Source organism: Cryptomeria japonica, chromosome 11, assembly GCF_030272615.1.
Source record: "Cryptomeria japonica chromosome 11, Sugi_1.0, whole genome shotgun sequence".
Taxonomy (NCBI): Eukaryota; Viridiplantae; Streptophyta; class Pinopsida; order Cupressales; family Cupressaceae; genus Cryptomeria; species Cryptomeria japonica.
The window spans coordinates 365,571,071-365,596,728 of NC_081415.1; the positions used below are offsets into that span (position 1 = coordinate 365,571,071).

Genomic DNA, 25,658 nt, shown 5'->3' on the forward strand with positions numbered 1-25,658 from the left:
ATCAGTCACAATGGACGAAGGTATCCCGTACCTGCAAATGATATAGTTTAGGATGAACAAGGCGACTTGTTTACTAGTTGCTTTGATGAGCGAAACCGCCTCTACCCACTTGGTGAAATACTTCGTGGCCATTAAGATGAATTTATGTTCGTTGGATGATGCAGGATATATTTGACCAATGAGATCAAAGGCCCATTGCTGAAAAGGCCAGTGTGTAATGAATGGTATGAGATCCCTTGTTGGGGCATGTATGAGATTTCCATGAAGCTGACATTTTTCACAAGTCTTAGCAAATTTGATGGCGTCGTTTTCCATGTCTGGCCAATAGTAGCCAACCCGTAGTAGTTTCTGAGTTAAAGTAAGACCATTTGAATGAGATCCACAAATACCTTCATGGACTTTCGATAATGCATGTTTAGATTCTTCAGTTTCTAGACATCTAAGCAATGTATCGTCCAAACCTCGTCTAAATAAATCATTAGCTATGATAACATACCGTGAAGCATTTCAAGTTAGGTTTCTTTTCTCATTACAAGTAAGGTTTTCGGGGATAATTTGGTCGCCTAGATAGGAGTAGATGTGGTCGTATCAGGATGAGTCATGTCCAATAATAGAACAGACTATTTGGGTCTTAGGGGAATCATAGGTTGGGTAATGTAACTCTTCCACCAGGAATTCAAAGCAAAAATTGGACTCTTGTAACTCGGGTATAGACACCAAGGTGGCCATAGCATCGGTTGCTCTGTTTGTGGATCTAGAAATCTATTGGAATGATACAAAAGCAAAGTACTTCTTAAGATCATCAACCATTCTCTTATAAGGCATCAGTTTCTCATCTCGAGTCTGATATGTATCATTGATTTGGTTAACTACCAACTGAGAATCTCCATAGATATACAATTCAACAACCTTCCATTCAATGGCTAGCTTCATTCCATTTACCAAAGCTTTGTATTCTGCAATGTTGTTTGTGCAGGGGAATAGAATCTTATAAGACTTTGGGGTTGAATATTTTTGAGGAGTAATAAACAATATTCCAACACCAGAACCATTTTGGGTAAAGGACCCATCAAAGAACATCTTCTAGGGTTGTTGAGTAAGGTGCATTATTGATTCATCTGAAAACTCTATATGTAGCGGTTGAGTGTCCTCAAGCGAATCTTCAGCAAGTTGATCAACAATTACCTGTCCTTTTATGGCTTTGCGTTCAACATATTCAATGTCAAACTCTGTAAGGATCATGACCCATTTCGCCAATCTTCCTATAAGTGTTGCTTTATTGAGAAGATATTTGAGTGGATCAATTTTGGCCACCAGCTTGACTCAATGTGCTAGCATGTAGTGCCTCAGTTTTTGTGATGCAAAGACTAACTCCAAGCATGTTTTTTCTATTATAGTGTAGTTCATTTCATAAGACACCAATGTCTTACTAATGTAATAAATAGCTCGTTCCTTTTTGTTGTCATCTTGTTGTGTCAGAAGTGCCCCCAGTGATGAATCAGTTGATGATATATATAAGATTAGTGGTTTACCCTGAATCAATGGCATCAATATCGGTGGATTTGATAGGTACTCTTTGATTTGCTGAAGATGTTGTTCACACTGCTAATCCCAGTTGTATATTACTCCTTTTCTCAATACCTTTGTGAAAGGTCGAGCTTTGTCTGCTAGCTAAGAAATGAATCTTCTGATGGATTGGAGACATCCCTGTAGAATTCTCATTTGACTGATGTTCTTCAGAGGTGGAATTTCCATTATGGCTTGGACCTTCTCAGGATCAACCTCGATTCCCTTCTTTGAAATGATGTAGCCAAGTAGTTTACCAGATGTCACTCTAAATGCACACTTCTTTGGATTTAATCAGAGTTTGAACTTTTCCATTATGTCTAGTATAGGACCTAACTCTTGAATATGCGTTGATCTCTTCATAGTCTTCACTAAGGTGTCATCAACATAATCTTCCATATTCTTATGCATCATATCATGAAAAATGGTAGTAACTGCTCTTTGATAGGTTGCTCCTGCGTTCTTTAGCCCAAATAGCATGATGTTCCAGCAAAAGGTTCCCCATGCACAGATGAATGCTATCTTTTCTTGATCTCCAGGAGCTATTTTGATTTGGTTGTAGCCAGAGAATCCGTCCATTAGTGAGTACATCTCATATCCGGCAGTCATGTCAATTATCATGTCAATGTTTGGTAATGGAAAGTCGTCCTTCGGACACGCTTTGTTAAGATCTCTGAAGTCTGTGCAAACTCTGATACATTTGTCTACCTTCGACATAGGTACTATGTTTGAAATCCATTCAGTATAATATATAGCTTTGATGAATCCAACTTTGAGCAATTTTTCTAGTTCAACCTTGACTAATAGTGCTACATGCGAGTACATCTTACGGAGTTTTTGCTTAACTAGTTTTACTCCTGGTGTGATTGAAATATGGTGCATGATAAGATCAAGATCCAAGCCTGGCATATCGGAGTACGTCCATGCAAAGTTTATTTTCTTTTTTGTCTAATTTCATGTATTTCTTTCTCTAGTTTTATGCGCATCAGCTTTTGAGTATCATCTATGACACCACTAGACTCTTCTGGAGTTTCTGTAGTGGATGTGTCTGAGAGGTGTTCAGGACCCCATTCATACTCGTTTGAGTCAGTCTCTGAATCATCTACTTGCTACCTGCTAGTATATGTGACTGGAACTTTTAGTGGTGCAAACGATTCTTTGATTCTTACTACTTCATCTCTTATATCTTCTGGGACCTCAACTTCTTGTATTATTGTAGCTGACACCATCGAAGCTTGAGCACTGACTATTTCTTCTTTCTTGACTGTTGATTCCTCTTTCTCTTTTCTACACTCTGCTTTTGTTTGTTGAGTGTCTACTTCCTGTAATGTTGAAGGCGATATCCTTTTCTACCACTTAGACTTAAAAACATGTTTTTGGTCTGATGTCTTTTTCGGATTGTATCCCAGTCCAACCTTATCATTTGTGGATTTTGTTTGTAGCCGAATTGGTTCAGTAATACCTTCCTTTTGTTTGCCCAGAGGACCAGTACCTGGATATCCCATGCGTTGAATCATTTTCTAGCCAGGACTATATTGGTTTGAAGAAATCTCACAATGTCGTACCTCCTCGGTTTGACTATCTTCCTTAAAGAGCTAGTTAAGAACAACATCCTCTTCTATTTCATCCACCAGGGAGGTAGAGGACTGTATAAAGAGACCATCATACATGGTATTCAGAGCTGGAATTTGTGTTCTCATGGCCTTTGATGGCTTGCCCAACTGTTTTGGTGATGGAGGGAGAGAAACTAATGAAAGTATCGGTTCTATCTTCTAGCCATCCATGTCGGTATTTGTAATATTCAATCTCTTTTCTAAGTCCTTCATCAGCGCTTCTGGATCTTCATTTGGAGAGGCTACCCTATTACGAGGCACAAAAGTATCTGCACCTTTTGTCAATGCATTACAGATGACATTTGTATCAGCAGGAATACTGACTTCAGCTCCATTATAGGGGAATTTTAAGCATTGATGGTATGTTGATGGTACTGCCTTCATTTCATGAATCCATGGCCTGCCTAGTAAGATATTGTATGACAAAGGAATATGAAGTACCTGGAAAAGGACATCTCTTTCTACAGGTCCCACTCTGATTGGTAATGACACCAGACCTTTAGAAGTCCTTTCTTCTTCATCATAGGCTTTTATTATTATTTTCTTGCCGGGATCAATGACATTTTCAGAGAATCCTAGTTCTGTAAGCAGATTGTAAGTATAGATATTCAACCCCACGCCTCCATCTATCAAAACACATTTGACTCTGTGTTTGTGGATCATGGCTTCAATATGCAATGGTTGGTTATGTGGATGATTTAGTGAGTTGTCATCTTCTTTGGAGAAGGTCAGATAGTGAGGTGAAGTCAGATGACCCACCATAGACTGAAACCGATCAATGTCTAAATCTTTTGGAACGTTAGTGGTGAGCAAGGCATTGTCTAGGATCTCTTTGTGAGCAGACGAGAGTTTTAGCAATTCAAAGATTGAGATTTGAGCATCTGTCCTTTTTAATTGTTCAACAATGCTATATCCAGAAGATGATGATGAAGTTAACCTTTTAAATTTGTCCAAGGTTGATTCTTCATGTTTGTTTGACAAGGTTGGTGGGTTCAATGTTGCTTGAGCTGGGTTGGAAGAACTAGCTCCTTGGAGAGTGACTTTCTTTTGAGAACGGGTCAGAGCTCTTGCATATCGTGATTCATTTGGTTTATCTTGGACTATAATCACATTGCAATATTCTGAGTGGGAAGGCTCAATCATGTTGATAACGTTGTCCTGACTGGTATATGTATTATTTACCTTGGCACCTCCTTTGGTCTTTGACTAATCACCTTGTTTGTAAACAAGCAAAGGGTCCTTAAATGCTTTATGATCTGCATTGGTTGGATGATTCCCAACAACAACTTTACCAGCGTCTATGAGATCTTGAATTGATAATGTTGTCCTGACTGGTATATGTATTATTTACCTTGGCACCTCCTTTGGTCTTTGACTAATCACCTTGTTTGTAAACAGGCAAAGGGTCCTTAAATGCTTTATGATCTACATTGGTCGGATGATTCCCAACAACAACTTTACCAACGTCTATGAGATCTTGAATCTCATGTTTTAGCTTCATGCAATTGTTTATGTTATGACCTTTATTCTGATGGAAGTCACAATATTCATTTTCTCTCCACCATCTTGGTTTGACTTCTGGATCATATGGTCTGGAGTTATCTGGTAGCATTATCAAGTTGTTTGCCAACAGAGTTTTGAAATTGGAATCGTATGATTCTTTGAGAGGAGTAAAATCACGCTTAGGTTTAGAGAGCCAAGGCTTTTCTGTGAGCCATTCTTTTGTTTTCTTTGGCGGATTTTTTGCTGCAGCCTCAGCAGCTTTAAGTGCTTGTGTACCACTAGCCAAGTTGAATATTGTGGGCTTTGAGTTAGCTTTAACAGTGTCTACTACTCCATTGTTAACAACATTCTTGTTGTTGTCTTTGCCAAATTTCCAATACTTGTTCTTCTCTTTAGAGCTAGATCCTGGTTGTGTTTCATTCCAAGGTGTGATATCCCCCTTCTTTATGAGCACATCTTCCATTCAAATGGCATTATCTACCATTTTGTTAAGTGATGGGTGTACTTGCATTTGTATGCTATATTTCAGTCTAGGGACCAAGTTATTGACAAATATATCCATTTTCTCAGAGTCTGGGATAGGTCGTGGATACCTAGACAACATCTTTCTCCAGCGTTGGAGGAAAGTAAGAAGAGGTTCCCCTGTTTTCTGTTTAGTATTGCAAAGATCGATCATAGTCACAGGATGTCGAATAATGCATGAGTATTGTTGCAAAAATAGTTGGATTAGTTCTTCGAACGTTTTTATTCCTTTGGGTAGACTTGAGAACCATTCAATTGCTTGACCCCCTAAACTCCTTGGGAAAAGGCGCATGAGGTACGTTTGATCATGCATGAACTCCATACAGGCGGTACAAAAATCTCTAACATGATCTTGAGGATCTGAGGTACCATCATATTTGTCAAATTTTGGGATCTCCACTCGTGAAGGAAATGGAGGCATGTATAGATTCTTGTCAAATGGAAAGGGACATATTGTTTCCAGAGAATATTGTTTTGGGGACTTATCTTTATTCTTCAATTCTATGACCTCCATTCGTAAGGCTTGTAATTGTTTGTGTACCATGAGTATAGGTGATTCTTCCTTTTTAGTAACGAGTGTCTAAATATCATATCCAGTAGGAAGTTTGGCACCTTGTTTTGCTAGTTCTAAGAAATAGTCTTCCTTCTCTCGAGTCATGATAGCTTTCATCATTTTTCTAAAGTCTTTGTCCTTTTGACAATCACAAATTTCTTTTTCTGGAGGTTCAATGTCTTCGTCAGTCTCACTTGATGAGGAATCATTATCATTTTCAGGAATGTTATTATCGTCCTTATTTCCGTCATTGTGTTCTGTCTCATACATAGTGGGAGATTTAGGCTCATCAAAAATTGGTCCGCCTGATGACGATGGTATGTCAGTGACTGGATCCTTCACGTAGAATGGATTATCTTGATATTTGAAGGGTTGTTCTTTGCCTTTGGCTTCTTTCTTACGAGAACTCCTGGTTTGTGTAGGCATTTTTATGGATTAGTGTGACCTAAAGTTGTTTGTGATGCAGAGGTCAAGATCAATTTCAGAGGTAGTTGTTCTGTTAAAGTATTGTTTGAGAGAAAAAACTGAGATTCAGTCTAGTTTCAGGAAAGATCTATCCTGTATAAGACGTCTATCTAAGTTGATTCTAAGAGTAGTGAAATATTCGGTCTGGTTTCAGGAACGATCTATCCTGTGTAAGACGTTATCTAAGTGACTTAAATTTGATAGGTAGTTGATTGAACTAGCTGAAAGATGATCGACCAAATCATGCAACGCAAATGACAGAGGTACACTATCTTGATCTGTTTATGCTAGGATGATGATAACCAGGATTATGTTCATTGTAAATTGTTTTTAGGCAAGTTTGATTGTTCTGTTCTGACAAAACCAGAGACTCGTACGATAGGGTTTTCTGAGCCGACCGACAATTTAGCAGCTATAGGACGACAACAGTTTTGTTTCGTATGAGTTGCTACCTCGTACCATACGACAAAGGGGTATACGTAGGACGACAAAAGACTTAGGGCAGTTTTGTTTCGTACGACACAAGACACAGAGCCAGACGACAGATGAAACGACTCGTACGACACAGGATTTGACACAAGATGACAAATGACAAAACTCGTACGACACAGGATGTAATGTAGGATGAGAAATCACAAGACTCGTACGACACAGGATGTGGTGCAGGACGAAAATTTGGCAGATTCGTACGACTGTTCACAGAGCAGAGACTAAAAATTTTGAGTTTTTTTTCGATTGCTGAGTATGACCAATTCTGAGATGGACTGATTTTGGACTAGGATAGACTAGTTTTGAACATAATTTCAACTTTAGGATGGACAAGTTCTGACATGGACAGAGTTTCGACTTAAAATGGACAAGTTCTGACATGGACAGAGTTTCGACTTAAAATGGACAAGTTCTGACACGGACAAAGTTTCTAATCACTGAGTTGGTTTCTTGTCTTCTCCAATTTTGGTATTTCAGTTTTTCTTTCAGGGATGAAAACACAGAAAACACGTAGTATGAATAGTAACTCCAATCACAACATGTAAACCCTACGGAATTTGGTGAGGAAAGAAAACCTTTGCGTGTAGACTCAGGTACACACCCAATAGCTAATCAGAATACGATCACTGAGTCTCACGCAATGGATTCTGAACGCCGTATTATCCGAATCCAAATGCTAATGGGGGCACGAAATGACAAGTATCTTGGGAGAGTTACTATCTCTCTTGCACAAAGATTATCCCCCTTTTGGAGATGAATCAGGTAGCTTCTAATTTTAATTGGAACTAGTAAGGGATCTGTTTAGTGCGTTGAGGTATAAACTCAATTAAAAGGTCTCCTAGCCTTGAAAACCAAGGTTTAATATACCTGAAGGTATGGAGGAGAGCTATTCATGAGCACTGTCGTTGACTTGATTTTCATCAAATCATGTTTATTTTATAGTGGGTTGGATTACTTGGCATTTAGTCGTTCCCACTTAGGTCGTTCCCCTCACACCGGCCGTAACGGCTTTAAGAGTTTTTCAACCCCTTGGGAGGGTAGGCCTTCTAAAGATGTACAAATCTCAAACAAAGAAAAAGCCTCAAGGGTCTGGATTTCTGATTGTCTAGAAAAAGACAAGAGCATACTCTCCTACCTCTCAGAATCTTCTAAAAACACAAAATACAGATTTGTTCTTTAACTAGATAGCAATTTAGGTTCCTAAAAATGAATTTAAAGAATACACGATGTTTAGTTGATTCTCCTTAGGCAACCTGCAAAGACAATGAATCAGTAGTCATATTGTCTTTGTGCGACAAGCATTCTGCAAAAACTGATTAGGCTGTGAAAAATTCTAAGATAGACAAATAAATAGTTAGGGTCAGTCGTCAGAATAATCAATAAAAATCATGAAATTTTGCCCCTTTTTTTTCTTTTCTTTTTTTTACCAGAAAATACAGAGTCGTACAACAATATGAACACTCGTATGATACATGATTTCAGCTCATACGAGACATGATTTCAGTTCGTACGAAACCTGCAGTTTGTCGTTTCAGCTTGTGGGAAATGTCGTACGAGATGTACGAACGAAAATCCAAAAAATCTGAAATCTGGAAAATAACAAAAAAAAAAAAAAAAAAAAGCAGTCAGTCTTGGAGGCCGAGAAATGTAGTCTTCGGGCCCCACAGTGGGTGCCAGAGATGTGTGTGTGAAAAATGAGTCTGTAGCTATAAGCACAACACTTCAATTAAGTCATTATATGTATGGTTAGTAATCAATAATCAATAAGTAATAAACCATAACAAAGTGACTAATTGCCTTCTAAAAGATGCGAGTATAAGTTTGCTCTCAGATTTTTATAAGCAATACCAATACAAAGGATTTAATATATGTGATATTAACTATATGGATGCAAAATGGATGAATAATTCAAGCAATATGGATGAGTAAAACTAAATATGGATGCAAATAATCTAAAAAGCACAATGATCTTCAATGACTCCAGAGTGAAATTAGCATGATAATAATCTCCAAGCATGTTCTCAAAAATCTCTGGGGTGAATTGAAATGAGAGTTGAAGACTGTATTTATAGAGAATTACAAGAGAAAAGGCTCAATTTAGGAATAATTGAAAATAAATGAGAAATCAAGTTCAGTTAACCTTGAGATAGATTCCAATTATAGTTTGATTGAAATGCATTCAAATAAGAAGTTCAAGTTGCACTAGAAATAAGGTTTAATTAATTCCATGCATTTGTGATAAAAATAGATAATTCCATGCATATATTTGATTTATTCAAGAAAAATGTCTTTTCAATACAACTAAACTTCTTTTTCTGAAAAGCTTTGAGTTCCAATTTTAGAGAATAACTCAATAATTCAATTTAATTGCTTTTCTGATTTCAAGTTCTAAATTTAGAAAAAGAAATAATATCTCAAATTTGATTTCTCTCTCAATTCAATTCTTTTTGTAATTTCAATTCAACTCTTGCTTTGTGACTAATTCCTCTTTTGTAATAAATTAATTCCTTTTGCATGATTAAATGGCAAATTTATTAATTAATTAAATATGCAAGGATATTTAATAAATTAAAATAGGATAATTGATCAAATGATATTCTTGGAAATGATTCAATTATATTTAATTAATATTGAGTAATTGATTTGCCATGTGATATTTGATGATTAAAGAATTAATAATGTGCTCAAGGTTGATTTAATTGTCTTTGGTTAGGACCTTGGTGATGTTGTCAAGATTAGGGGCCCATGGTTTAGATGACCATTTTTAGGGTATTACACTATATACTTGAAACCAAACATCACTTGCACACATACACAAGGTTGACTGGAACTAGTGGCACGTGACTAGACTATTCCTACTCCCCTCCCCAACATGGATCACCTAGAAAAACACATCTAGGGGCAAGTATCCATGTCCTTTCTCACAATTCTTCTCATGGATCACCTAGAAGAACACATCTAGTGTGTATACATGTTCTCTCTTTCCTTCTTCTCATGGGCTCATAGCATTGTTATTTGTAGTTCATGGATGATGCATGTTGTGCTCTTTTATGTGATCACTTGCGTTAGTGAGATGACATTTTTCAATAATGATATTAGTGGTTGAGACATTTTGATATTGAGGTCTCTTTGGCTAGTTGACTTGACGTCTTATTTTTGGGCCTTTAACTTTTATGTTGTTTGTATTTTGTTTTTTGCCTTTGTTTTGTCCTTTTCCTTTGTTTGTCTTTTTGCCTTTTTGGTTTTTGTGTGCTCTTTCATATGTTTGAGTAAGTTAAGATCCTTAGATTGGGGGCTTGGTTCCTCAAAATTAGTGATGTCTTATACTCCTTGTGATATTGCTCCTCCTCTTCTTCATCTCTCTTTCATCTACTTTATCGTGAGTATTTGCATAGGCTCATACTCCCACTAAAATAGGGGCTAAATGTGTTAGGCCCAATATGGAAAGCTAATGTACTGAGAGGGGAGGGGTGATACAGTACTTCAAAACATTTCTTCAATAATAACTTTACTGTTATGCATAAACCGAATAGTGCAGTAACATAATATAAAGCTAAAACAAATAGATAACAATCATACATGATTCACTCCATAACACATATATTTTGGTTACGCAGAAACTCTTGGTTAGAGAGAAAAACTGCGGTGGGGATGGCACCCACAACTTCACTGCTGCAATAATAAAGGTTGCTCGGTTAGAGCTACATGTTTAGCTATTTCTGATAGCTTACCCTGTTAGGAGTATCAAGATCTGTTAGATCTACCTTGCTAAAGGATTTTACAACACTTAATCTAAATGTTGCACCTGGTTAGAGGCTTTACAATTTATAGACTTGATTAGAGTCTTTTACCCTGTTAAAAGTTTCTCTTACAACTTCAAAATATTACAATAAAATCATCGAAAATAAAATAAAATATTACAATAAAATCATTACAAATATCTGCAACTTTACATCTGAAATGTTATAACAGATTCTATGTGCTCAAAATAAGATTACCTTGCTTATAGCATACCTCGGTAACCCATATAGTAACTCGGTAAACCCTTATGTTTACTCTATTCTTTGACTGTTCTCTGAAATCCTTCTCGGTGACCTTTGTGTCTCTGTAACAGTCGTAACACTTAGTGCTTTCACATGTCTTGCTTCATATATTTATATATCTTCCTTTTTGTCATGCTACATGTATATGTCTGATCTTAATCCATGTTATATAAATAGATCTCTTATGTCGGTGATCCATTCATTGCTTCGATCTTACAAACATGTTTTATCAAATGAATAACCATGCAAAATATTTCATTGGTTAGATGACCTCAAAATCATACACAATCTTTAAGTGCAATTTCCAATGTGATAACAGTTAGATGTTCAATGAATCTGGTAACACGTTTCATTCGGTGTATATCAACTCGGTGTGTCATCTTTGCTGCTCGATAGACATGGAATGATACTCGGTAGATAGCTCGGTGTATATTACGCTCTAAGACTACTTTCTTCTATAACCGACTAGACTGTGCATATCGACTGAGTATCTCGATAGAGATAACCAACTAGAGTATATAGAATAACTTTGAACATAAAACTAATGGCAACTTTATAAGTAGTAACAAAATGTAGTGTCCTAAATTGTACTTGTTTACAAATTAGTCCACATTTGGGGCCCTCACCTTAGTGTTTGTACCCTAATACTTAATTAAGACCTAATTATGCTTTCATCATGCAAACATGTCCTTATTTTCACTTCATACACCACATGGACCCTTTGTTCTAGCCCTAAAATGGGGTAGGACCAGGGTGTGGCGCCTTGGTCCTCATTGGGACCATGGTGCCACTCCTTGGTCCTCCCTATTTGGGCCTCCCTTTTGAACCCCTTGAGCATTTCCAAATTTGAGTGGGAAACCTAGCCCCATGTCGGCCTATGTTAGGAAATTAACATGTTTTTCAACAAGAAAGTATATAAGGAGGCTTTCCCCTCTTATTTTGATATACAAGGATAGAGAATGGTGAAATTATAATCACAAGGCACCAAGCATTCAAGCATTGAAGCACTGAAGTATTCATCATCGAGCATTTCTAAAGGTCTTCAAAGCTGCATTCTTCATTCATCAATTATGGAGCAACATTACATCTTTCATGTGCAAGTATGTGTGTGTCATTAGGGTTTCTTCATGTCCATGTCATTTCATACAACATATATGATTACATTCAAGAAGCAAAGCATCATTATCAATCATTGTAGATCTGAGGTATATCCTTTTCTATTTGAGTATTTGCAATATTTCAATCAAGGTTAAATCCCAAACCAAGGTTTGAATTAGGAAAACCTCTATTTCCAACCTTTTCCCCTTCTTTTTATGTGCAGGAAACATGTACGCTGCTGTGATCTTCAGAATAAGCATTATTTATAGTGATGAATCAAACCCCCTTTGGTGTGAGAAAAGTTCGGAGGACTAGGGCGATGGGCTCCACAATCCCAACATTTTAGGAGCTTCTTTGGGGATCAAATCCAAATCTTCTTATATTTCTTAGATCCAGGTGGGTGGCTCAATTCAATGACTGTAGCTCACTATTTCTATGTTTTCATCCTCATTTCCAACACTTAACCCTAATTTCAACAATTCAACTCATAAAAGAGGGTAAACAAATTCATGCCTTGAATCCAATCAATATTTTTAGTGTCTGTCCTTGATGGTTTGTAACTAAATCTATTGGATTCAACCCCCCTTTTGAATGTAATTGTTCCCTAAGTAAAAATTAGCGGTTTTCATTCTTCTATGGCGGAAACCCTAATTTTTCCCCTATTACACTTTTCATGTACTGCATCTCTTGCTTTATAGAGGGATTTTTTCCCACATGTTTTTTCTCCTTTTTCTAGTTTAGAGAGGCTTCATTAGTTTGTACATGGGTAACTAATCAGGCCTTTATTGTCGAGACCCATTTCTTACATTTATGCATTTAGAGTTTTTTTTACTCGCCCTAAGTTTCACTTAAGGGTGGGGTGTTAGAGCGTATTTAACTATTAGTCGCTTGTTTAGAACTAGTCATGCTTTTTTACTTAAGTTCACTTAGGAGTGCTTATTTTAGTCGTGCATCTAATTTAGCTTTTATGCATCTATTTTAGCTAGAGTTGAATTTTTTTAGCTCCTCATGCTTGCACTTTAGTTCTCCTAAATTTATCTTTAAGATTTCTTTATAAGAACCTCATTGTACAATTGAATTTTTTTATGTATTCTTTTCTTTTGAGTAATATAGCATTCTTTTGTATAGCTCTCACTTGTGGAAGGTGTTTTTGTTTGTCATTTGATCCTCCAAGTGCTTGTGTCGCAAAATTCAATAAAGGTAAATAGAATATGGTTTGCTAGTTAAGAAAGTCTTTGTACATTTTAAAATAGTTTCGTAGGATGTTGTACCAAAAAATGGATACCTATGTGTAGTGTTTGAGATTTTAGAGGTCTAAATTTGATCATTATTTTAATTCAAAACCAATAATGGTCACATGTTATCATCATTGCATTATATGTTTATGATATGTTATTCTTTGTGAATGGAAAATATTTGATTTCTGAGTTGAAGTCTTAGTTGTTAGTATAATTTGAAATGAAAGATGGTGAGCTTATATTTGTCCCGTTTTACTATTCCATTGTTTTCCATTTTAGCCTATATTTCAATTGTTTTCCCCAAAGTTTCCATGATAGTTGGATGGAATTATAAGAATTAATAGGAACTTTGAGATATAATATATATTTGGAAATACCTATTATTCCATACTAGTGTTGATGGTTTTGTGAGTGAAATAGAGCTCCAGTGGTCTTAAACATGAAGATGGAAACCACCAAGAAGAAGCCAAAGAAGGGGAAGAAGACCGCTTGTGAGAATCCATGAGGATTCAAGTGTTGTTTTGTCTTATGGTTAATTCTAGGTATTAGGTTTAGAAAGAATGGTCTTAGGCTACTTCATTATTTCTTTCACTAATTTATACAACTGTTATTGTTAAGACTTCAAAATTGAATGCAATATTTAGGTTAATCAGTTTTACATAAAAAGACGATATATAAACCCCTTGATGTATCAAACATCATTACATCTTTTTGAATCAGAATTAAGGTACCGCTAGTGAATCTTCAAGGCATGTCTATACCTCTTAATTAGTTTCTCTAATCGGTAATTGGGAGGAAGGGTCCCCTCTTCAGCCAACCAATCAAGTGTGTGTGTGCTTATTGATGTGTGAGTATAATTTGTTTAGTCGTGTGTATAATTATCTTCATTCGTATTGATATAATAAATCTTAAAATTCATATTGCCTTCTATTTTAAAGTAATAAGTGTGGTTTCTATAGATCCGACTCACACATGTAACTATTGTCACAATGATACAACTCCTGTTGCTCAAATTACAAGGCCTATGTTGTGAGAAGGCTTAACAACCAACATTAAAATTTTATAAGCCATTTTTCACATGAAATATTAAGGGTGTTCAATCATTGTTTTGTGTTCAAAATCTAAATTGTATAAAAGACATTTTTAGGGACATTTATTAATTTGTTTTGATATCTTGAATTTGGCAAGTTTGTTAATCCATTTTGATAGTTAAGATTGTCTAGTTCATACTGAGATCTTAGGACTATTGTGATGTTTGGATTTGAATATTTATTTTAGAACTGCATCTCATTTCCACTTAATTTGCCATTTTCACCCCTTCAACAAATAGCCACAACACCTTTCACAAGTCTACGATCCCCAGATTAACACTTAGGTACAAATTGAGGAAACCAACACAAGCTTCCCAAAGGTCAATCTAAGTCAATCACAAAGAGAAATTTTACCCTCAATTTTGGTCCATAGTTTTGCCCAATCAAAAGACATAGGTACAACTAGGTACATTTTGGGTATGGGGATCATAAGAGATAGAGAAAACAAAAATCTTTGGTTAATTTAGAGTAATTATGTGAATTTAGTGTTGAAGAGATTGAACATGACAACTTGTAGATCCATGGTAGTTTTTGTTGTACAAGGAGTGAAGTTATTTGGGGACTATTGTCCAAAGTATCCTACTAAGATGGAGGACATGGACAATGTACAATATGTGAGTGTTGTTGGTAGTCGTATGTATGTGATAGACTATACTGGACCAACCATTGTCTAGGTAGTGGGAGTCTTGAGTTTATTTATGGAAAATACTTGATGAGTGCATTAGGATGTAGTTAAGAGAGTGTTCAAATATTTTTGAGGGGTACTTCCAAGTATTCTTTGTGTTTTCATGGTTATACTACTAGACCTCAACATTATGTGAGTATTCATGGATATGTGGATTCAAATTAGGAAGGTGGCATAGATAATAGGAGATCCACCAGTGGTTATGCTTTTACTGTCTTCAATGGTTCTATTAGTTGGATGCGTAAGCAACTAGATGTAATCACTTTGTCCATAATGGAAGCAAAATATATGTCAGCTACTCATGCTTGTAAGGAATCCATTTGGCTTCGACAATTGTATTATGATATTTGTTTTGATGCATGATAACTTATTATCTATTGTGATTGTTAGAGTTCCATTTGCTTAGCAAAAAATATTTCTTTCCATGCCACATTGATGTTTAGTTTCATTTTGTTCATAATAAGGTCGAAGATGGGAAGGTAAAATTAGAAAAATATGACACTTTGACAAATGTTACAGATGCATTGATGAAGCCACTAAGAATAGATAAGTTCAAAAGGTGTTTTAGTTTCATGGGCCTCATGAGCCCCTATGTAATTTATCAACAAACTATTTGAAAGGTCTTTGACAAGTGAGAGAATGCTGGGATTAAGGTGTCTCAAACTTTTCAAATCCTAACATTGGTTATTGCATTTATTTGCTTGCTTTATTTATTAATTAATTTAATTATTTGCCTACAAAAGTCAAGTAACCTAGTGAGACCCATTAGTTTGTTGGCATTTTACTTGGTGGTGACTATGTGACACATGCGCAACATACATGGATGTATGCATCTCACTTGGAGGATCATGTAATAAAAATATGTAGGTGCCAAGTGTCGAGTTATTCATATCCTTTAAAAGCTCTAATGTCCACCTTTTAATCACATAAACATGTATAAAGTTAACTCCCACAATTAGTAAGAAAGAGTAAGAATTTGACAATTTGAATTTTTTAAATTTAAATTTTAAGTTAGATTTGTGTCCTTTTATGATCGCTCTCATTCATTATAAGATTGACTGAAAATAAAAATATAAGATTTTGAAATAAAAAATAAACATACAAAATCTAAATTAATAAAAAATAAAATTATTAAAATAAAATAACGATAAAACCATATATAAATATACATATAATATCATAAAATTGTACCACCTACCACTATTTAATTATATCAAAACATTCTATCAATATGAATCCAAAACTAAAACTAAATGAAATCTGGCTCGTGTATTGTGCAATTTTCACCATTACAATACATTTAAAGCTTGAAGTCTCTAAAGGTTACCGATTGAGTATGGAATATTTGCATGGATGGTAACATAACGATAATTAATAATAATAATAATAATAATAAAGACGAGTAGAGAGAGCCCTATATTCCCAATTTGTGCATGAGCTTGAAAGCTCCAGTTGATCACAGTGGCGGGAGGAAGAATGGCGAAGAAGAAATCAGCGTCCGCGGCCGCGTCTGCGTCTGCCTTCGTTTCTGACACGAGGCCTTCCAAGGTTTCGCTCCTCCTTTTTTTTGTCTTAAGTAATTCATGCCCTACTTCTGTCAACAAATCAATATTTTTAGGACAATATTGCAGACAAATATAGAGATCCAGAAACTATTAATATCTGAAGACAGTTTGGGTTTAACCTCGAGCCTTGATTTGCAATCCATGATGGTTGAGACAATCGAAAGATCAAATGATTTGACTTGAGATTGCAATCCACAGTTCTAATTTGTAGAAAGCAAATGTCCTACAACATGATCGTAATTCTCAAGAAAGACAAAAAAATAATTGTTTAGGCTCGATGCCTCAGAGGAAGATAGCGTTACGGGTCGCGATAATTTTCCAATCAAATGTTCATTTCTGAGTCGTAACGCAAAAGCTTGGGTTTCAGCCTATTTAGTATTACCTTTCTGTTAAATTGCAAGTAACAATTTTCAGAATTTGCGTTTTATCATCTAATGAATGTGCAAAATTTCCCACTTGGAAGTTGCAAAGTTCACGGTCCATGACAGATTTTTGCACTATGATTACAAAGCCAATCAAAACTTTTATGTCTTTCCGTGGTCAAAGACATATCATGCTTATTGTACACTGTCATTTATAGTCGAATGACCTGGCTTTTATGAATTGTATAGAATAAACACTTATTATACACAGATGTAATAACGGTTCGACAAATTTCCCGGAATTAGCTATCTAAATATTTTAGTATGCTGAGTACAGACTGATTTGACATGTTTTTGTCGTCAAGAATTGTAACAGCACCTGAATGTGACCATTGAAACAGAATCGTTTGATCATAACCCGATCTTTAGTTCCCCTTATTCCATAGATTCAATGCACGTTATCACTGCAAGTTTACATCCACAATCAGAATACATTCAAAACTACAATAGATTATTGGCTACAAGCCAGTTACATATTTTAGTACAATATGCTCATTGTCTGCTTGATCCTCCATCTGATCTGCAACGCACCTGCTGAGAGGGAAGGACATAAAGTGATCCCATCTATGGACAGTTCCTGGAATGGTCAAGTAAGAGGCCCCTATATCATGTAGCTACCTGACTGCTCTGCACACATCAGGTTAACTCTACGTAGTAAATTCCCAATACTGTTTCATCGCCTTCGGTTCCAATAAGGTAAGGTTCGAATTTACAGTTTTAAAAGGTTTCAATTCAGATTTACAATGTCCTATATGGATCAGTTTTTGAATTACCAAGGTTACGAGTCTCGAATGAAGGAACTCTATAATGGTAAGCAGCTGTGGAAGCGTCCGAGTCCATTTATCTGGACTACCTACGTATCCAGATGACAGAATCAGGGCTATGTAGTTCTCCTAAATGACTAGATGTTATATTTTTTTTAATTGACAACATCTTGATCAATTAAGTTAATACAAGTCTTGGCTCACATCAAGGTCCAATTTAGGCCCACATGGTCGTTACCATTTAAACAATCACAGTACCACTAAACTATATTTACTTTATAAGTTGAAGTCCCCAAAATACTCAAATCCAATATAATTATAATTTAAATTGCAGACATGCAGTCCTTTCAAGGTTATTGTTGTCCTTGACAACATTCAAGTGGCTGCCCCGCTAAGCGATGAAGCCACATTAGGCAAAGGCAATATATGTATGTATGTATGTCTGCATGCATATGGGTTAGCGTGTGTGTATATTATATGTTCACATATATAAGATGAATCACCGAGTATGATCCAAACAGCGTCTGTGTCTGCCTTCATTTCTGACATGAGACTCTCCAAGATTCCGCTCCTCCTGTTTTCTTGTTTAAGTAATTCATTCACTACTTCTATATACAAATCAACATTTTTAGGACAATTTTGCAGACAAAGATCTAGAGATTCAAAAACTATTAATATCTAAAGACAGTTTTGGTTTAACTTTGAGCCTTGATTTGCAATCCGTAATGGTAGAGACAATGAAAAGTTCGAATGATTTGATTTGAGATTGTAATCCATAGTTTTTTTTGTAAAAATCAGATGTTCCAATATGATCATAGTTCTCAAGAAAAACAAAACATTCTTTGTTTTGGCTTGATGCCTCAGAGGAAGATAACGTTACTACAATTAGAAATCAACTGGGTCGCAACAACTGCCCAATCAATTGTTCATTTCTGAGTCATAACATCTGTCTTAGTGCAAAAGCTTGGATATTCAGCCTATTTAGTATAACTTTCTGTTAGTTTGCAAGTAACAATTTTCAGAAGTTGTGTTTTATTATCTAACGAATTTGCAAAATTTTCTCACTTGGAATTGGCAAAAATTCAAGGTCTATGACAGATTTTTGCACTATGATTAAAATGACAATCAATACTTTTCTGGCTTTCTGTGGTCAAAGACATGATGTGCTTATTGTACACTGGATTCTACAGTGAAATGACCTAGTTATTTTAAATTGCATAAAATAAACATTTATTATACAGAGATGTAATAACAGTTTGACAAATTTCCCGGAATTAGCTATCTAAATATTTTATTATGCTGAATATAGACTATTTTGACACGTTTGTACTGTCAAGAATTGTAACAGCACCTGAATGTAACAATCAAAACAGAATCATATGATCATAACCCAATTTTTAGTTTCCCTTATTCCATAGATTCAATGCACGGTAGCATTGCAAGTTTACATACACAATCAGAAATTACAATATGATCATTGTCTACAAGTCCGTTACATATTATAGTATGATATGCTCATCGTCTGCTTGATCCTCCATCTGATCTGCAACATGCCCTTCTAGAGGGAAGGATGTAAGGCTAAGTTACCAGGTTCTTCTGTTTTAGCCCGGATCCTGGTATGGGTATGGGTATGGCCTTGGGTAAGGTTTGGGTTCTTCCTGGGTGTCTGGATTCTCTTGGGTCCTTCTGTGAAGGACCCACAGAGAACCCAGGCACCCAGGAAGTACCAAGGGCCGTACCCAAGCTTATTTTCATAAATTAAAGCCTCATTTTCACTCCAATATCTTCATGACATCATTTTTGATCAGAATATGCCAGCAACCAAGCAATTAAATACCATTTCAGTTTCATTTGTGAGTTATACCTATGAACACAGGGTTAGTAAACTTTATATCAGCATTATTGAGATTGATTTCAGTTGGTTTACATTATGCATATGTAGCAGCTGTTTGCTTATGTTTTGTGAAATCACTTTCTTTGTGTTGTTAATGATTTGGCATTTTGTCAAATGTTTGAAAAATGAAATCGAACCAGCTTCTGCACTTGACACAGCTAGTGGTAGTGGCAATCCAATTTATTGTGGTTCAAATGAAATTGAACCAAATGTTGATAGTGGCCTTGATGCTTCTGATTAAGAAAAACATGAATATTAAAATTGATTATAATTTGAATTTTCATTTTTTAATGACATCTTGAGACTTAATTATTTTCATTTTTTCAAATTGTGAATGAGGTATCAAAATATTCTATTTTTTGATATTTAATATTTATTGGCAATTATGGATTCACGAGTATCATTCTTCTTATAGTTATACACTGATATAGTTTATATTTTATAATTTTGTTGTTTGAACACACACGTGTGTGTGTCCATGCCTGATTCCATATCTGTACCCCTACTCGAACCGGTAACTTAGATGTAAGGTGATCCCATCTATTGACAGTACCTGGAATGGTTAAGTAGCCCCTAGATCATTTAGCAACCTGATTGACCTGCACCAAGTTAGCTCTACATTATAAATTCCCAATAATGTTTCATCACCTTAGGTTCCAATAAGGTAAGGTTCCAAGGTACAGTTTTAGAAGGTTTCAATTCCAATTTACAATGTCTTATATGGATCAGTTTTTGAACTACCAAGATTACAAGTCTCAAATGAAGGAACTCTGTTATGTTAAGCAGCTGTGGAAGTGTCCAAGTCTGTTAATCTGGACTGCCTACATATCTAGATGACAGAATCAGGGCTATGTAGTTCGCCTAGATGACTACATGTTTTATTTTTTTAATTGACAACATCTTGATCAATTAAGGTAATACACATCTTGGCTCACATCAAAGTCCAATTTAGACCTACACGGTCGTTACCATTTAAATAATCACATTACCTCTAAACTATAATTGCTTTGTAAGTTGAAGTCTGAAAAATACTTAAATCCAATATAATTATAATTTAAATTGCAGATGTGCAGCCCTTTCCAGGTTATCTTCTATCCCAGACAACATTCAAGTGGCTGCCACCCACAAGCCAGAATAGCACATACGTTTACTGAAGAACCCCTCTAAGTGGTGAAGCCACATTAGGCAAAGGCAATATACGCATATACATGTGTGTGCATGCGTGCGGTGCATGAGTGAGTGAGTGTGAGAGAGAGAGAGAGAGAGAGAGAGAGAGAGAGAGAGAGATCCAAAAAGTTCATACAAATTAATTCACACATTTGGATCCAAAAACTTAAAAAAGATGAATTGTGAAAAACTCATGCCTACTATATATGAAAAGAAATATATGCCTAAACAAAAAATTTATATGTTCATTTATATATATAAAGCACACATATATGTTCCTATGTATATATAGTACCAATTTGTATACAACAACACATATACGTTTATGTCTATATACAGGACAGCAATGTATATATGAGAACACATATGAACATATATATATTCTGTATGTATGTATTCTTATATATCCATATACATTACATTTGTAATGTATACATAAAAACCACACATATACAGAACAAACACACACATGTATATATATTCAGGGTTTTTATCTGAACTGCTGTTCTGTATTCATGTATTATTATATATATTAGGATTTCTAATCAAATTGGTGTTCTGTGTGTATGTGTTCTTTTATATGTTAGGATTCCTAATTAAACTGTTCTTCTGTGTATACATATGTCAGGATTTTTAATCAAACTGGTCTTCTGTATACATATATGTATGTATATGTCAAATTGTTTAACTGAAATTATTATCTGTATATTTACATACATATATGTCAGAATTTCTAATCAAAATGGTCATAAATATATGTGGCTGTCAGGATTTTGTCTGAACTGGTCTTCTTCTTCTTTAACCAATTTAACATTTCTTAAGTTTTTGCTGACACAAGATTAGATTCACAAGCTTAGCACTTATTCTAAATTCTATGAATATGTTTCAACTCAGTTTTTCTTTATCTGACTTAATCATCTATCTAAGGCAACACTTATAAGAGCCTTCTATTAAGTTTCCTTGTCAAAATACCGACAAAGCAAGTCGTAGCGACAATCTCATAGTTACTCTCTACCTTGTTGCAATCTCAACCTGCTTGCCCTAACAACAGTCTGGCAAGCTATTTGCTGAAATCTCAACAGTTGCCCCACTATTTAGTTTCATATAAATGTCTTAAAAGACAGTGTATTGATCTGTTAAGAATTTCCACTGATTTTAGTCCAATTATAATCTTATATTAGTTCCAATTAATGTTACTTTCATTCATAACGATGTTTCTATATATTTTCAGTGCCGTTGGTCACATCTCATTATAGTTTAGTAAGGTTTTGGTTTCAATAATTTAATGTCCCCTTTTATAAAATGCCCTAGTTTACCCTGGATTATAATTCTTTACTGTTAAGGGTGGGTTAGAGAGGGAATATCTTTGTTTCTTTAATAGAAAAAACCAGAGTATCGCCTTATCTCTCTGATGGTTGCAGGTTCGATCTATTCTTTTTGCTCCCCTTTTTTGAGATCATTCGATCCTCAAACACCAATGCAATACTTAAGCATTGATCAGTAATTAATTACCAATACAATACTGATCGTAAACAGTAATATATTATTAGTCAGTAGTATGCAGATATAAACAGTATTCATTGTGCTATGTATGCGGAACTCATACCACAACTGCTGTATAGAATCAAACTGCTGTATATTTACTTTCTTATAAATGCCAAATCTCATCTTCTCTGATGATGCCTTGAATGCATGGGTGTTGTCTTCTTATACTCCTCCATCAGGCTTGGAGGGTTACAACCTTCCTTCAAAGTGGTGACCATTGGAATGGGATGTGTTCGTTTGCTACTAACCGTATGTCTCTTCATGATTTAATCGCTCTTTTTAATGTATCGTTGTTTATTTTAACTAATATCTCATTCCATCCTAGAGAAGATCGCTACTAGAAGGGAAGAGGATCGGTTCTTTCTTATAAATATTATCTACTATATATTAAATCTTATCATATTTGCCCTGCAATATCTCCGACTGTTGAGGATAGACAATTGTAGCATGTTTTACAATCAATGAAATTGCGAAGTCTTACTTGCATAAGACAATTTCATATTACAGTTAGGATCTGTTTACTGTTTTGGTCTAGTGTCATGGCAGGGACATGACAGTCTGTATTAATATTACTATTAACTACTGCATAAGAACATGATCAGGCTTCATATATTAAGCATAGATATTAATCACATCCCCATGCATACCACCAAGACCAAGGATGTTACTGCCTGGAACTTAATAACAGTTCTGATCTGATCTGATTGATGGTGATGTCACTGGAGGCTTTTGATTCTTATCCTTTATATCTCTCAATGTGAGGGAGAGGTCACACCTGTTCATCATGTATGCCCTTTGGCAAGAGACACATCATTTCACCATTAGCACCCTTTGAAAGAGTGCAACTCTTCATTATTTCTGCCCTTTGAAAGGGACAACCTCTCACAATCAGATCTGCACTTCTGATTCCCAAATTATCCCCCAGTCAAATGAGGTGCTCTTCTCCCTTTTACATCTCATGTTTGAGGGAGTCACAAATTTTCATTCCATGTCTTTTGATCATTCATTAACTTAATTAAATTTTATTAATATTTAATCATATTCTTTTATATCTTAATTTTAATTTTAATTTTATTTTTATTCTTGCGAATTATAATTTTATTATTATTATTTGCCAATAAATTCTATTTCAAAGTGGGGACATTACAAATAATCTGATGTCTCTAATGTTCCGCAAAGCAAGCAAATATTGTCAATCCATCAACAGCTTGGTAAAGAAATTTGGTAGACAAAGTTGGCACTGCTTATGCACCTAACACATTCCACAGAGCACACCTTTGTCCGACCCTACCATCAAAAGGTCAATAGTATGTATACTTATATAGTTGGGTCATAACTCATGCCCTACATTTTTTTGGAGGACACCTAGGATAAAGCAAGAGAAGGTATATTTAAAGCGTGCACTCTTTGCCTATACTCTTTGTACTTTCTCACTAGATCCTATGTGATGCTATATTATTTCAGGGAGGTCTCTGACCTTGCCAAGTCCTCAAAATTTGGTTTATTAAGTGTATTCAGGGAAATCAATCTCCCTTACAAATCCTTAGTTCTTAGTGGTTCAACTTAGGGAAATGTATTAAATCTTCCTCTATCTGGCATTCATTGTAGTTTCAGCCAGGTCAATCATCATACCATTTGGCAACTGATTTCACTAATGTCTCTTTCATGTGTTTTGCTTGTTGGTCTAACTTGAGATCCGTGATTGCCTCTAACTATTCCTCAGTATCTAATTCAGCATTATTCTAGTGAGGTTTACTGGGTTTCGCTCTGCAATGCAAATTACTGTAAAGAACATAAACAAGTTGGACAAAACAGAAAAAGTCACTGCTTCTGAAAATGGAACAGAACCAGTCCAAACAGGACTAATCCACAAATGGCGTCCCTAATGACTTAGTGGTATCCTAAAAAATGCTATAGTGCCCTAAATGCTTTAGCATCCTGGGTTCTGGGTTTTTCTCAGAATTTTGACGGAATCATGTTTACTAAGTTCTAATCCAGATTTTACTATTAACATACACATAGTACATACAGAAAATAACTACTATACAAAGTTCACTAGCACATAATTTAATTAAATATATTTTACTATACACTGTTCATTTTTTAAGCTACCCAGACCCGTAATTCAACAAAATATTCATTTCATGCAGACGCATAAGATAATCTAAGATCTACCATTCATATTTTGAATATCAAAGTCACTACTTATTGATTCATTCGAAGTCAAAGATACATGCAGCTTACAGCTATACAATATCACAGTCCTGGCTAACAACCTTCCAACAATTCAGTTTAGACAGACACTAAATCTCAATCCTTGAGTAAGTTAACAAGTTAAATTACAATCTCTTTCTTTCTTCTTATCTTCTTACATGCAATATCTCAAGGTAAAGTTTCCTGCTTCCTCATAACACTTTCACTTAAACTAATCTGATTTACTACGAGTTCTTACCACTGTCCCAAATTCAATGTACTGATTAATCCAAGTACAATTTTGTAGAATTCACCTGTTTCCTTTCATATGCTTGATCTATTCATTCACTTACTCTTTCCTACACCATTCATGAAAATCAAATGCATTTTTCATTTCTTAAATACATAGTTTATGGAAATGAAATTCATTTGGTTCCCTTTTAGTCAATATGATGAACAGTTTTCTGAATTCTCACGTATTCCAAAACTAAACAAACAACTTTTTTTTTCATGTTCAGAAATTACATTCAAATTAACATAAATGCACATCCACACAGGTTTCAGATCCTACCTTGCCTAAAACACTTTGCAACTATGAATATCTTTCTTGTTCTCCTTCCTTGGTGCACTAACTTCCTTTGTCCAACAACCCTCCTTTGCAAAATACAGAATGTTGTGAGTCTGCTAGATGAATGATAATCCAAATTACTTTCTTTTTCTCCAAAACTTCCTTGATCATAGCTCCGAGCTTCTCTTAAGTCCAAGGAGAGTAAACTGGTTGAAGATCTACTCGTAACTCTTCATTCAAGTTTTTTAATTCAACTTCTTCTTTTGATACCTTACATCTTTTTTCATTTCATGTACACATAATTTTGGGCTAAAAAACTGAATAAAATCATACATTTTGATTGAAATATTATGGTTAATTCTTGCAATTAATGGAAAAATCAATTTTTTAATCGTGCAAAGATTTAGGCTCTTTTAATTTATTTATTCATAATTTCAATTATGAAATGCTCTTAATCATCTACTTCTCTTTTCCCTCTCACCCTAATTTTATAGATCAGGAAATATTTAATTAAAACTTATTTAATTAATTAATAATATTCTTAATCAACTTTTAAATTTACACAAACATATTTAAGCCATTTCTCTATACAAACACAAGTCAGTAATGGCTTGGGAATATTATGCTGGAGTAATTTTAGGATAATTATCCAACTATTTATTAATTAGGTCCTT

The 25,658-nt window shown here is 35.1% G+C and overlaps 1 protein-coding gene across 1 annotated transcript in view; it reads left to right on the forward strand.

Moving 5' to 3' along the window:
- The first annotated feature begins 16,190 nt into the window (after positions 1-16,190).
- Positions 16,191-25,658, forward strand: part of LOC131049220 (uncharacterized) — a 79,635-nt gene continuing 70,167 nt past the window's right edge. The window contains exon 1 of the mRNA XM_057983263.2: positions 16,191-16,414. Coding sequence (XP_057839246.1) covers positions 16,343-16,414 — 72 coding nt within the window. The 5' untranslated portion in view covers positions 16,191-16,342. The remainder of the gene's footprint in view (positions 16,415-25,658) is intronic.